Source organism: Trichechus manatus, unplaced genomic scaffold, assembly GCF_000243295.1.
Source record: "Trichechus manatus latirostris isolate Lorelei unplaced genomic scaffold, TriManLat1.0 scaffold00140, whole genome shotgun sequence".
NCBI classification, from domain to species: Eukaryota; Metazoa; Chordata; class Mammalia; order Sirenia; family Trichechidae; genus Trichechus; species Trichechus manatus.
Window position 1 is genome coordinate 5,097,116 of NW_004444076.1, and position 16,915 is coordinate 5,114,030.

General features: G+C 43.3%; 1 protein-coding gene across 1 annotated transcript; it reads left to right on the top strand.

The window, feature by feature from the left end:
- The first annotated feature begins 4,100 nt into the window (after positions 1-4,100).
- PRSS23 (serine protease 23) lies at positions 4,101-14,623 on the top strand. Its single transcript, XM_004385528.1, has 2 exons — positions 4,101-4,200; positions 13,113-14,623. Exon 2 carries the CDS (start codon positions 13,126-13,128, stop codon positions 14,278-14,280), a length of 1,155 nt encoding a protein of 384 aa, XP_004385585.1. The 5' UTR covers positions 4,101-4,200; positions 13,113-13,125; the 3' UTR covers positions 14,281-14,623.
- Positions 14,624-16,915: the final 2,292 nt, after the last annotated feature.

Below are 16,915 nucleotides of genomic sequence, written 5' to 3' on the forward strand. Positions count from 1 at the left end.
GCCTTGCTCCATATGTATTTTTAACAAAGAAACTGCTATGTACATGAGAAGTATTTGAGAATTATGATAATAGAGTTGAGCTAAGAAGGAAGTGGTGAGAGTTTGTTTTTGGTGGGTGTGGAGGGGAGGTCAGGTAGGGCAAGAACAAAAAGAAAAGCAAACATCTAGGCTCAGCATGAGGACACCTGCAATTTGCACATGGCATTTCTCTCAAGGTAAAAGTACTCTACAGAGTTGTCACTGTTGTTTTTATGGCAATCACAATGACAACCTAAGAGCCAGGGAATATGCTCTCATTTTACAGCTCAAACTTATGGTGCTTGCCCCAGCCCTGAGCCCCTGTGGGTTATCTATAGTTAGAACCCCTGCTTGTTAGCTATTTGGGTAGTGGACAGTAGCTCTCAACTTGTGGTGGTGGAAGTGTGCTCTTGGGCCCTTCTGTACCTCAGTTTCTCTCTCTCTGAATGGTGGTGACAATAATCATCCTGTTCTCTCTGATTCTACCTCCTGAAGTTAGTTGCAATGCAATTTTTAAAACACTACAACTGCCGAGACAAATGAACAATCAATATCACAGTGTGCTGAGGTAGTACCGAAAGACGGTGCTGCAAAGCAAAGCTAAGGCACGTTCTTTTTGCACAACAGATATAATGACAGCCAACATGTATTAAGAGCTTACTGTGTGCCAGGCACTGTTCTAAGCACTTAATGTGTATTAACTCATTCAATTCTTAAAACAACCCTATGAGGTAGTCCCCATTTTACAGAGGAGGAAACTGAGGCACAGAAAGGTTAAATGGCTGTCCCAAGCCACACAGCTAGTAAGTGGCAGAGCCTCGAATGGTACCCACATATTCGATGCCACAGTCATACTCTTACTCATGTTGCTGTACTGTCTTCCTGTGGCCATTTCTTTAAGTCCATGCCTTGTGCAATGCTTTGCACATGTAGGTGCTCAATAAGTATTTGTTGAACCAGAGTAAAACTAATATAACTTTGAGCATGGTTGAGAAGTTTTTCCCTTCTTTCCCTCTTTCCACCTGTACCCCCACTCCTCTGTTAAGTAAGGTACTTGACTTTTAATGGTGTATCTTTAGCTGAGAGGTATGGACCCTTGGCAATCCATTTTTTTTTCTGTTTTTTATGATAAAAAGTGAATATAAACAGATTCTGGATCATCTGGATGACCATCTCATACCAAGTCCTACTGTGGGATTTCAATGCCTGTGCATGCTATTCCTCGGCACCAGGAGGTATCACTTCACTCATTACGTTATTAAGAAAGGAACAGCACAAAATTAATCACTAAATGATGTATTAGAGCTAAGTGAAAGCTAAACATTATAATGGCACAGGGTGTGAGCAAAGGAGGTGTGGTGGATAGAATGGAAGAAAGAGGTGAGAGAATTGAGTCAACAGAGGGCACCTGCTGCACTGTGAGTATGGTAGAGCCACAGAACTTAAAGGTATCCACACCTCACAGTCAAGTACCTCAGTCATAATACTGGTTGTAGTTCAATTTAAACAAATGTTGTTGTTAGTTGCTGTCGAGTCAACTCCAACTCATGGTGACCCCATGTGTGCAGAGTAGAACTGCTCCACAGGATTTTCAAGGTTGTGACCTTTTGGAAGCAGGTTACCAGGCCTGTCTTCTGAGGCGCCTCTGAGTGGGTTTGAATGGCCAACTTTTCAGCTAGTAGTCAAATGCTCAACAGTTTACACCACCTAGGGACTCCAAATAATATCAACAATTTAAATTTTATTATTTTGTTTGGGGATTTTTAAATTTAGTTTATAAATTTGGTTTTAAGCAAGAGTTGTTTAGGAGCTGTATCATAAGTTTACATTTGGCTTTATGTTATATATATTAATGCAACCTTTTAAAAGAAAATAATTTAAGCCAACATTGGGAAGTTGTAAGAAAATTTTGTCTTTAAAATGGTGGAGAATATAGTTTTCCCTTACATTTGAGAAACACAGCACAATAACATGCAGGAAGGAAGGCTAAATGGCTTAATAGAAAGAGTGTGGCCTCTGTGGGAAATCTTGCCCTACAACTCAACAGCTGTGTGACCTTGGGCAAGTCAATAAACCTCTGTAAATCTCCAGTTCCTTATCTATAAACTGGTGGTAACCTCTACACCTTGCTCACCACAAGAGCCTCCTATATATAAAGCTGGTTCCCAGAAGGCCCCCAATAAGGGGCTGTTGTTGTTAGCTGCCCTAGAGTCGCCCCCCACCCCCACCCATGGCCACCCCATGCACATTGTGGATCAGACTGTGGTTTCCACAGGGGTTTTATTGGCTAATTTTTTGGAAGTAGATCCCTAGTCAGTCTTAGCCTGGAAGGTCCACTGAAACCTGTTCAGAGTCATAGCAACACACAAGCCCCACAATGACAGAAGGGTGGTGACTGCACATGAGGTGCAGGGACAGATTACCCAATAAGTGAAGTACGCACAGGTTTATTTGTGCTTACTTATTAATCTGTAGTTCACAAACTCGAAAATGTGGTGAAACTCATGTGAAATTGTGCACTACAGATTAGTAAGTAAACAAAATTAAACCTGTGTGTACCTTGCTTACTGGTTAATCCGCCCCTGGGTGCATTGGCAGAGAATCCCCATTAAATATGAATGTATCAGGATAGGATGTTATTGTTGTTAGGTGCCGTGGAGTTGGTTCTGACTCATAGCGACCTATGAACAACAGAACGAAACACTGCCCAGTCCTGCACCATCCTCACAATTGTTGCTGCTTGAGCCCATTGTTGCAGCCACTGTGTCAATCCATCTTGTTGAGGGTCTTCCTCTTTTTCCACTAAACTTTTACCTCACCAAGCATGATGTCCTTCTTCAGGCACTGGTCCCTCCTGATAACATGTCCAAAGTACGTGAGACAAAGTCTTGCCATCCTCACTTCCAAGAAGCACTCTGGCTGTACTTCTTCCAAGACAGATTTGTTCATTCTCCTGGCAGTACACGTGGTGTATTCAGTACTCTTCCGTCAACACCATAATTCAAAGGCATCAATTCTTCTTTGGTCTTCCTTATTCATTGTCCAGCTTTTGCATGTACATGAGGAGCTTGAGAATACCATGCCTTTGGGTCAGGAGCACCTTAGTCCTCAAAGTGACATCTCTGCTTTTCAATGCTTTAAAGAGGTCTTTTGCAGCAGATTTGCCCTATGCAATACGTTGTTTGATTTCTTGACTACGTTGATTGTGGCTCCAACTGGTTCTTAAATAAGGCGGTCACCGGTCTGCCTGGGGGAAGACTGTGAGCCCCTGGAAGTGACTCAGGGAAGCAGGCCCAGTGGGCAAGGAGGTGGCTCCACCAGCTGGTGTCCAGATATAGAAGTGAAGCTGGTGGCTCCGCAGCCAGCGTGCCATTCAGAATCTGTCAAGCTTCTGCAGTGCTGGGGTCCAGCCCCGTACTGGGTGCTCTAGGCGATACAAAGCATTGGTGATCCTGCCAGCGGACTGCGGTGCCTTCCTAGCACCTGAGGCTTGATGAAGCGGTAAGGGGCCCGGCCCTCACGTAAAAACGCTCAAAATGCATGTGGGATGGGGGCACACGGGTTCTGCTCCAACTCCTCAAATTTGCCCAAGGGCTCCCCCTGTACCAGGTGTGGCCCACGTTCCCTGGTGCACAAAGGCTGGAACTCCTCGTCTTTACGGGTAGGCAGCAGACTCCAGGCGGCAAAGGCCCTTGGCTCCGGAGGCAGTTGTGCCCCGGCTCCGGGGTAGCGCGGTGTTGGAAGGTGAAGACGCGCGGACCCTGGGCAGGGCGGTTCTCCAAGAAAGCCGGCTCTGGCGGGCCCTGGTTGGCGCGGAGAAGACCAGTCAGGCGAGCGCTGCCGTGGCTCACCTGCACCAAACCACACGAACACTGTCCCTCACTGCCGCCGGCCCTGGCTCTGGCCGGAGGCAGGCAGAGGAGGGAGGGGGGTCCCCGGCTGTGAGCAGCGGGGCGGGCGGCGGCCGCGTGGCTTCCCCGAGGCCGGAGGCGGGGCGGGCGGACCTCGGGAGGCGCGGGGGGCGGATCCGCCCGCAGCCTGCGCTGCTCGCGCGCCTGCCCGCCAGCTCTCTCGCAGTCACTTGCGCGGCTGGGCAGGCATGGGACCCGCGCGCGCCCTCCCGGCGCCCACACCTGTCTGAGCGGCTCAGCGAGCCGCGGCCGGGCAGGCTGCTCGGCTCGGGTGAGTGCGGGCGCGGACTGGGGGCGCCCACCCAAACGCCGGGGAGCGAGGCGCCGGGAGGATCGGGACAAAGGCCGATTGCGCGCGGGGTGCTGGGTGAGCGCAGAGTCCTGGGGGCATCGGAGACCTTGCCTGAGCCGCCCTCGGTCTTGGAGGCTGGGACCGGGGTTCTTAAGTTGCTCGGGAGAGACGCAAGGGCTGCAGAGCATTTGAGTTCATGCAGTTGTCACCCATGAAGCGGTTGGGGAAAGCAGGTTTCGACACTGTTGTTTTGGATGCTGAGTGATCGGTTAGAGAGAGCCGACACTGGGCAATTCCCCTTGGGCTGGGGAAATGGCAACCCCACACATCCATCGCCGCTTATTTCTCTCGAGTTTTGCATATACGTGATTCTACCAAGTTCTGAACATTAGTTTTTAATTTTCTGGGCACGTTAATGTGAACACCTAAACAAGCAAGAAAAGTGCAGGCTGGGAAATAGGCTCTTTTCTCTGGAGCCTTAATTGATGGCTGCGTGCTTCTTGAGGGGTGCTAAATCTAGAAACTAGTGTCTGTGAGCTATGAACAGTTGTTGGAAACAAATATTTCTTCGTCAGCCTTGGGCATTCATCACCGGTTGTTAACTTTTAAATAACAGCTCTTGAAGGAAGGAAAGGAAGACTTAATTTCGATGAAGTAACACCACCCCCTTCCTCTAGAATACAAATTAGGTTTATTTTACAGCATCTCATAAGAAAGCAGCTGATAAAAATCTTCATTGTTATTGCCCTTGGGCGACACCTGTGAGATTTCGAACAGCCATGCCTGGTGAAAAGCTCCTGTTGTACATGATCAGCCTTGGGGTGGGACTGGCTGCTTCTCTGGGCTCTTGAAACTCAGTGGAACTTGAGGGGTCCCTTTGCACCCCTTAGGGGGAGGTAGGCCAATGTCAGAATGGCCCTGTGAGTTACCATGTTGGAAGGAGTTGAATTTAAAGTTGAAGTCAGCTGTGGCCAAAAGTCATGCCAAGTTAACGTCACGATGTGTATTGCTGGTGTTTCAGTGCAAATGCTGGTGCAGGAGAACATTTAAAACAGGAGTTATCACTTCCGTCTCCCAAGCAAACTGTTAGAAAGGAGCAGATTGGAGGTGGAGCGAGGAGAAGGAACTTAGAAAATGCCACAGAGGCCACTAGATTTACTTGTGAAATTGTTTGTGATGATACCCACATCATCTGCATTGGGATGAATTGTTGCAGTTGTCATTTTTTCCAATTAAATCAAGAGATAACTTGCGTTGCTTTCTTGTAGCTGAACTTGGAGGAAAGCATTTTTCCAAGGCAACTAATGCGGATCTTATTTTTGTAACACTGACAGCTAATCCCGGTAGATGGTGAATGTGGGTACATTTTTCTGTCTGTAGCATAAGTGCCAAAGTGCCCATTAGTGTGTCTGAGAACATCGCTGGCCCAGGTCTGCACTGTTTAATAGTCTCAGGTTCTCTTGCACATCTTTTCTGATTGATCCCTTAGGATTTAATCCACCAGGCATTACTCACGCATAACTCCCACTGACTCCTGGGAATTCGTTTCTCATGGTCTCACCATTGAGGGTTTATACACTCTATTCTTGTTCTGCTGCCGGGTTTGTCCCAAGCTCACTGGGTTTGTTCATTCTGCATAAACTTCCTTTGACCACAAGATTGTGTGTAGGGTTGCTAGACTTGTAAGTGCACTGCATTTTCCTGTGTGAGACTAATTCTTAAACCATTATGTGATTAGGTCTGTTTTGTTTTAACAGGTTCTGTGACTCAGGAAAATTAGAGCAAGCCTTGCTGCAGAGTATTCCCAGAGCTTTGTTCATTTTAGATATTTGCTTTAGGAATTAACATGGTTTCACTGCTCAATATCCCTGGCCACACATTCCATGGAAAACCCTTTTTCATCCTTCTAAATGGTGCCTAAAACTTTTTATCTTCTCAAACTTTCACACTGTTTCTTTCTGTCTCCACTGGTCACAGGAATTAATAAATTGTACAATAGACAATGTATGTCCTAAGGATTAAGTTTCTCTTCCCATCATTTGCTTGCTATAGGAGTTAATTCATTCTCCCCTACACTTGCTTGTAGAGAGGAAACCTATGATGTTGCGTTTTTGAAGACTAAGGTGCAGAACAAGGAGACAGCAGCCTCGATGCCCAGTCTCCAAACAGATTATTGTTGTTTTCACATCTGATAGTGTGCAAAGTGCCTCCATCATAAGGTTATTAATGGCTTTATAAAGTGGCAGCATCCTCATAAAGTATAAATATTTTTAGGCAGTGGGACAGTAGGACAGTGGCTTATATTGAGTGATGAAGCAAGAAATATGTAACCTCTTTTGAGTCAGATATGCAGAGTTGGAAAAGGAGCACACTTCCTGTATTACTAAGCATGATGAAACAGTGTTTGCTTACCTGGATTTTCCATTCTGCTTTGCCATTTAGATCAAGTGATACATGAAAATACTTAGTTGGAAACTTTATAAGGTAATTATGTATATGAGGAATCTTTATGCAGCAAAGCTTTCTTCCTAGAAGTGAAACGTTGTAGACTTAAATTTTCTTCATCCAGATTTAGATATAATGAGGATAAGATTTTTTAAGGTCAGTTTTCCAGAGAGCTTTTTAAGGATAAGGTGACTTATCTGTAAGGGTGAGAGTTTAAAGTTGTATAACGCATTAGTTACCATTGCAGCATTGGGATTATGAATGTTTCTATTATGTCTATTTATATTGTTTATGCTTAAATAAACTTAAATGGGCATAGCACAGGCCTATCTAGAGCTTATAAAAATGGAAACAATAGTGATTTGTCTCCTGGGGACTTATTCTATTATCAGGTGAGTTGAGAAATTTATGCAAAGCCACCAACCTAATTTTAAAGTGTCACAGTTATCATTGGTGTGTTATGGGGAGGGAGTTGGGCAGGATGTAAATCCCTCACAGAAGGACAGGAAGGTTGCTTCCTCTCCACTTTTCTTTGGGAACTGTCCTGAGAACTTTCGTACTCAACCTTCCAAGGATCAATCCCTCCACTCTTGAAAGATGCCCTCTGCTGGATGCCTTGTTTCCTTTGCAGACTGATCGAGGAAATCTTGTCTGGCAGATAAGTAAGAGATTAACGTGATAAATTTTCCTTTTCCTTTTCCCCTATGTCTCCGCCCTCCATAAGTCCATGAGTAAACCCTCTTGAGCAGTAAATGACAGTGCAGACAGTGTTTGTAAATGACATAGTCCCTGATCTGGACTTTTGTGACCCCTGGAAAATTATAAAATTAGAAAATGACCAACCTGAAAAGACCAGTTAAGGAGATCATCTGTTTTCAGGTCCCTGTTCAGAACTGTTTCTAAACCCACCCCAAATAAACATCTGATAGAGGAGTGGACAATTTATGAAGCTGGTAACTTTAGTGCAGATGGCATTTTAAACCCATTTGGGGGCCTGAGAACACACAGCTTTATCTTCCAATTTCTGATCAGGCATAACCAGAAATTTGAAATAATTGACCTACATTAGTTTCTAAAGGGAGCCCTGGTGGCCCAGTAGTTAATGCTTGGCTGCTAACCGGAAGGTCGGCAGTTTGAACCCATCAGCCTCTCCTCCAGAGAAAGATGTGGCAGTCTGCTTTTGTAAAGATTACAGCCTTGGAAACTCTGTGGGGCAGTTCTACTGTGTCCTGTAGGGTCAGTGTGAATCGGTTTCATCTCAACAGCACGCAACAATAGCAACACTTTCTAAAAGTCTGTATTAGTTTCTAAATATGAATTACAATTTCTTAAAATGCAGTTTTATGATTTTCAGAGTTACATAGAAACTTCAATCAAGACGCAAAATGTCATGGATTCCAGGCTTTCTGGAACCATTGAGGCTAGATAAACGCCTGAAACTATTACCCTGAGATAATCTTTAAACCTTAGACCAAGAATATCCGCTGAAGTCTTCTTTAAACCAGGCAATAAACAAAAAAACCCAAAACAAACCCAATGCCGTGGAGTTGATTCCAACTCATGGTGACCCTATAGAACAGTGTGGAACTGCCCCATATAGTTTCCGAAGCTGTACATCTTTACGGGAGCAGACTGTGACATCTTTCTCCTGCAACCACCGACCTTTCAGTTAGCAGTTCAGTGCTTAACCACTATGCAACCAGGGCTCCTCAACCAAACAATACCCGTTGCTGTGAAATCGATTCCTACTCATAGCGACCCTATAGAACAGAGTAGAACTGCCTCATAGGATTTCCAAGGAGTGGCTGGTGGATTTGAACCGCTGACCTTTTGGTAAGCAGCAGAACTCTTAACCACTGTGCCATCAGGGCTCTGCAATAGTTTAGCTTAATTAGTAAAGAATGTCTTCCTTGAGCATTGTACTCCCCCCACCCCACTTTCTGACCATTTTATTGAGAGGGCTAAAGCCAATTTTGCAAAGGACTCTGAGGAGAAAACATCATGATTGAACACAGGGAACTGTGTCATTGTAACATCATTTGTTTGAAGATAATGGGTTTCAGCTGCACCTGGCCAGCGGCATTGTACTTTTGTAAAGAACTATCTATATGGGACCAAATTGACAACAGCAACTTGAAAGGTTAGATAGGAAGCTTAGGGGGAGGTGAGTTTATGTTAGTGGTGGAGGAACAACTCAGAAAAGGAGGGTGGGAGTGGTTGCACAATTTGAAGAATGTAATCAGTGTCACTGAATTGTACATGTAGAAATTGTTGGTGTATGTTTTACTGTGTATATTTTCAACAACAACAAAAAAAAAGATGCTAAATGTCAGAACAAAATATAACACAAATTAACAAATAATCCCACTACTGGTCAAGTCCATTCTGATTTATGGCGACCCCATGTGTTACAGAGTAAAACTGCTCCATAAGGTTTTCTTGACTGTAATTTTTATGGAATCAGATCACCAGTCCATTCTTCCATGGCACCACTGAGTGGGTTCGGACTGCCAACCTTTAGGTTAGTTTCAAAGGCAAACCATTTGCGCCACCTAGGGACCTATAAATTAATGAATAGAGCTTAAGTAATAATACAGGGAACTTGTAAGCAGTGCTTCAAACTAATAGAAATTATTGCTTTTGCAGTATCTGAAAAGTTTATTTTTAAGGGGTTAAATCTTCACCCTGCCTTATTAGTTTAGCAGTCTTTTCTCATAGACGGCTGACTTCTCTTTATCCCTTGGCTAAAGGACCAGAATTTAAGTTGTCAGGACTCTGATTTTGTAATATTCTATTATATGTACGGTACACTCTTTTGCATTCTCTGACAGCATTCCGTGATTGCCAGGCGATCCCAGAGGTCCTTGGTACGTAGTCATCTGTCATTTTGCTGAACAACAAACTTGAATCCTCTATGCAGAGAGGCTAGAGTGAAGCTGTGGCTAGTGAGAGACCCCAGCTGACTACTCACACCCCAAGAAAGTCTTGTTCCCATTTTTCCATACCCAGTAACTCTCACAAACTGGTTTTTAAAAACATTGTCTATTTTTGACAGACTGAAAAATAAAATAAATGCCATGGTGGCACTTGTGAACCAAGGCATGCTTCAAGGCCTTTGGAAGTTTCTTGATTTTTTTTTTTTTTTTTTTGTATTTTTGTTTTTAGACAGGATTTTACTACAGGCAAAGAGCGCTTGAAAAAGCAAAATTAGAGTTAACTTTGCCTGAGATGGGGTTTAATTAAGACGAAGTTCATAGACAGATTTTTAAAAAAGTGTATTTGAACTAGCTTCAGACGTCTTCCTGCCATTCACTTCCCTGGTGCCCTTTGCAATGGACTATTTCAATTTTTGGATAAGCAGATAAAGTCAAAGACAGGTGCCACTGGAACAGTTTTGGTACAGTAGATAATTCAAAATCTGTACTCCGAGGATCCAAGTTACATACAAATTTCAGATTTGAGATTTGAAGGTCCATGCCCTAGATGATCGTATGAACATATCTTAGCTGTTATGTTCTTCATGCACATTGAAAATATTGTCTAAAGCTCATGAAAATACATAGTATGATGCTATCTCATCTCCGACTCTCCTTCTCTCTCTCCCTGAAGAATCATATTTTAAAACAAGAACACTTGGCAGCTTGGACCTCTGGACTGCATGTTTCTTTTCTAAACATAAGCTAAATTAAAACTTGGCTTAACATATCTGCTGCACAATGTTAGCAGGCATTAACATTCTCTGCCTTAGTCAAAGGAAGGTGATGATGGTGTATAGAAGTCCAAGATACAGCCATGTGGGAGATACATGATTCCTCTGAGTACATGTTACGCTTGGTAAGGATTCTGGCAAGAATAGGGCATTTAGTCACCTAGACAGCTCCTTACCTAGAGATAATGCTGCCCAAGCCCTAGAAAAGCCCAAGAACTGGATCTTTAGCTGGGAGATAGGAATAATCAGGCACGGTGCCAGCCCCAGCAGATCTCCTAAATGGTTGTCATCACCACACCAATTCCACCCCCAAGTTCTCCACTGGGGAAGAGACACTGCTAGCGTTAACATCCCCTCTCTAGTCCACTTGGGGACATTAGATGGTCCAGTGGTAGAATTCTCACCTTCCATGCAGGTGACCTGAGTTTGATTCCCAGCCACTGCACCTCATGTGCAGCCACCATCTGTCTGTCAGTGGAGGCTTGCATGTTGCTCTGATGCTGAACCAGCTTCAGGGAAGCTTCCAGACTAAGATGGACTAGGAGGAAAGTCCTGGTGATCTACTTTCAAAAATCAGCCAATGAAAACCCTATGGATCGCAACAGTTTGATCCACAACTGATCATGGAGGACTGGACAGCATTTTGTTCTGTTGTGCATGAGGTTGCCATGAGTCAGGGGCCAGCTCGACAGCAGCTAACAACAACAACAGCCCTAGTCTACTTAGAACCTTCAGTCTCCATAGTACCCCCAACATACACGTGTACCCCATGATTCCATGGATTCAGAGAAATAACTAAATGTATTTCCTCCCCACAAAAGGTCCTGGGACCCTCCTATGGTCGAGAGAAGCAGAATTTCAAGGAAGCAGGAAGTCCCAAGGAATTGGCCTTTTCAGGACCACATTCCCTTCTTTTCCCATTTCTGTTCACCATGACAGAAGTAGAGTCAAAGAGAAAAAGCCAGGCAAAAAGATCCCAGAGATGGGTGGTACAAACACATATTTTAGAAATATAGTATGTGGAGATCGGGAGTACGGATTGGCATGCTCAGCTGGACTAGATGAGATCAATGGGATTTTGTAGATATATAAAAAAAGAACAGTAAAAGGTACCCCAAAAGTTTCCAGTGGTCTGTACCCTCAAAGAAAGAGAGAGTGAGAATAATGAGACAGTTTCTTCTTGACTCCTACAGTGTCCCATGACCTGTTGAGAACTAACCCCTCCTTATCCTTTTGGGATGCTTGATTGTGAGTGCCCCGTGTTCAATGAATTACCCTACCTGCTGAGTCATCTTTTCTTGAACCAGAAGATTCAGAGCCAGTCAGAGCCAAATGATGCTTTAAGCATTTATGAAAGTACTTCTAATCTTCTTCTCCTACTCTTCCTCATTCTTATTCTTTTTTGTTATTTTTCTTGTGGAATGATTGATCCAGGTTTTTAAACATACCTTTCAGGATAAAATCCAAACTCCTTAGTTTAGTACACATGGCCCTTCATACTCTGGCTCTTGCTTGCTGCCCCACCCCTCCCTCAACTCCACCATTGCTGAGCTAAGTATAATTCCTCAAATGACTCCAACTGTTGCATGAGGCTGTGCCCTTCCACAGTCTGTTCCTTCTCTCTAAAATGTCCCCTACACTCTGTCTTCTTATGTTACCTAACTTCTGTTCACCTTCAACACCCATCTCAAGCATCCCCTCCCCTAGAGCACTTCCCGTCTTCTTCTTCCTTCCCACCAACTGGATTTCATGCCCTTTCTCTGGGATACTACATCATCTCCTATACATCTCTGTCATGAGTACTCAGCATGCATCAGTCTTTGGGTATTTTTGGACCCTGCTATTCATTCATTCACTCATCCATTAATGCAAGCATTCATTTAATACATTTTTATTGAGTGCCAACATAAACTCAACTTTAAGGCGTTTATACTAACTGGGAACACAGATACAAGCACCTGAATAAGTAACCAACAGTAACAAATGGGATAGCTGATGCAATATTAGAGCCTTCACAAAGATCTTGATAGTGTACAATATAATCTAAGGGAGGAAGGAATATTTTGTTTGTTAGAGGCTACTTTGTAACTAAATTTATAATAGTAAAGATTGCTCTAAATTCAAAGCAAAAAAATAAAAAGTCTCATACTCTCTTTTGATTGTGACCACCATTTAGAAGCCCTAGGAATCCAAGTATATGTGACATGGTGGAGCTGCCCTCCTTGATGCCTTGGTCACTCAGTAGGCTATGTAATTTAAATTTACCTTCTGAATGAGCAAGTTGCTCTGAAAACATTCCAAGTACTTGCTTTAAGGAAAATAAGAGGGAAGGAAAAAAAGAAACACAGGGAGACCAGGGATGTGGGGAGGATGAAGATTTAGAATCAAGCACAAAGAAGGCTCAAAATTACATGGAAATTGGGGCTGGTTGAGCACTTCATCTGGGATGTAATGACAGGCTATACACTGCCCTGCAGTGGCCAGAAATAGGGGCATCTTAAACATGTAAGGCAATGAACACCCCATCTCATCTTGGGCACCCAGCCACAGGAACATTCCCCAGGTCAAGCCCTTGCGTTGTAAGTAAGACCTTTACTGAGGATTCCTCTCCACATCCTGATTCTGGAGGAGCATTCACAGACTTAGAAACAACGCCAGGCATGTTGCCGGGCTTCCTCTGTAGTGAATGAGCGTTCAGCCATTTGCCCTCCTGACCTACTTGTCTTTGTTTTTACAGAGTGGTGCTCAGCATGGCAGGGATTCCAGGGCTCCTCTTCCTTCTCCTTCTCCTCCTTCTCTGTGCAGTGGTGCAGGTGCACCCCTACGGTGTTCACTGGAAACCTGCTTGGCCTGCTTACCGCCTCCCTGTCGTCTTGCCCCAGTCTACCCACAGTTTATCCAAGCCAGACTTTGTAGCTAAAGCCAAATTGGAAGTGTCTTCCTCATGTGGGCCCCAGTGTCATAAGGGAACTCCACTACCCACCTACGAAGAGGTCAAGCAATACCTGTCTTATGAAACACTCTATGCCAATGGCAGCCGCACAGAGACCCAGGTGGGCATTTACATCCTTAGCAACGGCGGAGGTGGGGCCCAGCGCCAAGACTCAGAGTCTTCAGGAAGGCCTCGGAGGAAGCGGCAGATTTACGGCTATGACAGCAGGTTCAGCATTTTTGGGAAGGACTTCCTGCTCAATTACCCTTTCTCAACATCGGTGAAGTTATCAACAGGCTGCACCGGCACCCTGGTGGCGGAAAAGCACGTCCTCACAGCTGCCCACTGCATTCATGATGGGAAAACATACGTGAAAGGAACCCAGAAACTTAGAGTGGGCTTCCTGAAGCCCAAATTTAAAGATGGCGGTCGAGGGGCCAACCACTCCACCTCCGCCATCCCGGAAAAGATGAAATTTCAGTGGATCCGGGTGAAACGCACCCATGTGCCCAAAGGTTGGATCAAGGGCAATGCCAATGACATTGGCATGGATTATGACTATGCCCTCCTGGAACTCAAAAAACCCCACAAGAGAAAGTTCATGAAGATTGGGGTGAGCCCTCCTGCTAAGCAGCTGCCAGGCGGCAGGATCCACTTCTCTGGTTATGACAATGACCGACCGGGCAATTTGGTGTACCGCTTCTGTGACATCAAAGACGAGACCTATGACCTGCTCTACCAGCAGTGTGATGCACAGCCAGGGGCCAGCGGGTCAGGGGTCTACGTGAGGATGTGGAAGAGGCAGCAGCAGAAGTGGGAGCGAAAAATTATTGGCATTTTTTCAGGGCACCAGTGGGTGGACATGAATGGTTCTCCTCAGGATTTCAACGTGGCGGTTAGAATCACCCCTCTCAAATATGCCCAGATTTGCTATTGGATTAAAGGAAACTACTTGGATTGTAGAGAGGGGTGACATAGTGTTCCCTCCTGGCAGCACTTCATGGTCTTCATGTACTTATTTTAGGAAAGGCCAAATTTTGTCATTGGAGTGTATGTGTGTATAATGTGTCATATAATATCTTTTACCTAGTTTTTTAAAATTGCAAGATGGCTGGCTTTATTATTTGAAAATTGGTTTGTATATCATATATCATTTAAGCAGTTTGAAGTCATACTTTTGCATAGAAATAAAAAGCATACTGATGTTTAGGGCATTGGGGAGTATTTGGTGATTAAGTTAATCTTTCACTTTTTAAAAACTTTTGACTTTTATTTCGTCTGTCAAAGGTTTATATTAAACATGTGGTGTACAGGAGGTGTAAATTCTTATGTGTACGGGTGTGTGTGTTTTCTCGAAATTCATCTTTTTTTTTTTTGCCCAATGTCTGATCAGTAATATGTCCCAATAGCAAGCAGTATTCTCCACAGGATACAGCTCTTAGGAAATTTTACAACACTTCTTGGGGGAGACAAGCAGTTTTATAATATTTTAGATTTGGGGCATTTACACAGTACTTCTTGAACAATAAAATAATTTATTGGCTATATTTGTACACATATTAAACTGTATCTTATAGTAAACCAGGATACCAAACTGCTTTTACTTTTGAAATAGCTTCCCTTCTGAAGACTGTTGCTTTGTTTTTTGAGAAGCCTTTGCACACGGCTTTGCCACTTTTACAGTCACACCAGCGTAGGCAAGGATCATTTATCCCAATCCTTCCATTTAACAGGATTTCACTCACATTTCTAGAACTAGCTGCTTCACAGGAGACAATAATCAGGGCCAAATTAGTACAGGCTGTGTCGCTCCCCAGCTAAAAGTTGTGGTCACACTAAAAACAATCATAGCATTTTGTCCCTGGAGTGTAGCACATCTCATGTTTTATCATTTGGATGGAGTAATTTAAAATGAATTAAATTCCAGAGAACAATGGATGCATTGCTCAGCACATGTCACAACAGAATAACCACTTGTTTGCAGGCTGGCACAATCATACGACCTAATCAAAAATTATTCTGCATAGTTTTCCATGTGCTTTCGGGGAGCTGTGAACTTGTTCGATTTGGAAATGTTCTTTCTCATTTTACTTATAGTAAAAATACTTGGAGGGTACTTTAAGAAAAACCAGTAGGGCCCTTTTATTTATTTATTTATTTTTTAAACTAGCTTTAAAGGAGCCTCTTTTGCTGGAATGCTCTAGGCTAGAGACCCATATAACCAGGTACAATAGTAAAAATGAAAATTGAGAGAATGCAGAATGGATCAGTCATGCACTCCAATAAATGCCTTTACTAATGTTATATCGGAAAACATGTACAGCCACAGTTGCCTTCAAACTACGTAAGAAATGTTACACATAGCAAGGAGAAGCATGGCCGCCAGGAATCTTCTGAGTTCCAGAACAATTTGCTTTGGAATCTAGCAGGAATCTAGCCTGAGGAAGAAGAGAGTTCTCTGTGTCTATGACTGGTATTTAGGTTTTTTGTCTGATTTTTGCTTTTCTTTGTGCAAATAGAGGTTCACGGAACACCTAAGACCAGAACTGATTGTTTAAAATAGATGTCCCTTTTATGAAGTACCTTGATTTCTTGCAAAGTTGAAGTTTCCCTTAGCAAGGAGAGCCAATGGCACAAAGTAAAAAATATTAGTGTTTAGTTCACAAGTCAATGTAATTCACTAAAGGATAGTACCTGCATGCTGTGTACAGCATAACTCACAAAACCATAGAAGAAAGCTGTAAAGTATTGGACATGTCCATCTTTTTAGTGATAATACAAGAAATTATTAAACTATTGTGGTAGCTGAAATAAAAAAAGAACAAAGGACTCAAGATAAAATTAATACAATCGGTGCTTAATATGTGTTAATTATATGTGTTGTAAGGATATATTCCTAGAAGGCTAACAGAAGAACGTTTCCCAAAGTGTGTTCCTTAAACACTGGTCCCTGCTTATTTTCTACCAAAAGTAAAAGGGGCACCACCAAGTCGGTGGGCGGTACCTCTGCATACTCCCTCTCTTTATCAGAGATTCACATGCCCGTTTGCATAATAAAAGCTCTAAAAAGTTCTGTGGTAAAGAAACATGCCGACATTTACAATTTCACATTTCAATAAGCATCTTTGATCACAGAACCCCTTTTTCTCATATAATGCCTATAAGCAATCTAGTATTGTAATTAATACATTTTGAGAATCCCTGTAACAGGTGATGATGCAGAAAGTATATTGAGCCCAGGTAGTCCAGGTGTAGGTGTCTTTTGGTTTCACCAGAGCCCTGTAACCAGCATTTGGAAATGTGTGCAGCATAAAATGTGGAAGGGTAAACCTGAAAATCATTTATCGCTGAGAATCCGAAGGTTATGGCAGAATGTGGACACGTTTGGTATATAAACTTTATTCAGAATTTTGAATTTTAGAAAGGAGCTAGTCCAAAAAACTGGGAAAACAGGGATAAAGAGGTAAAGCAATATAGCCTGTTAGTGGAAGAGTTACACTCATATTCTTTCTTTACTTTTTTTTTTGAAGCAGAAAGTAAGTTGGAACTCTGAGATCATGCTCTTGATTCACTGTCCTTTGTGTAACTCAGTCTACCTGTTCAGTGGG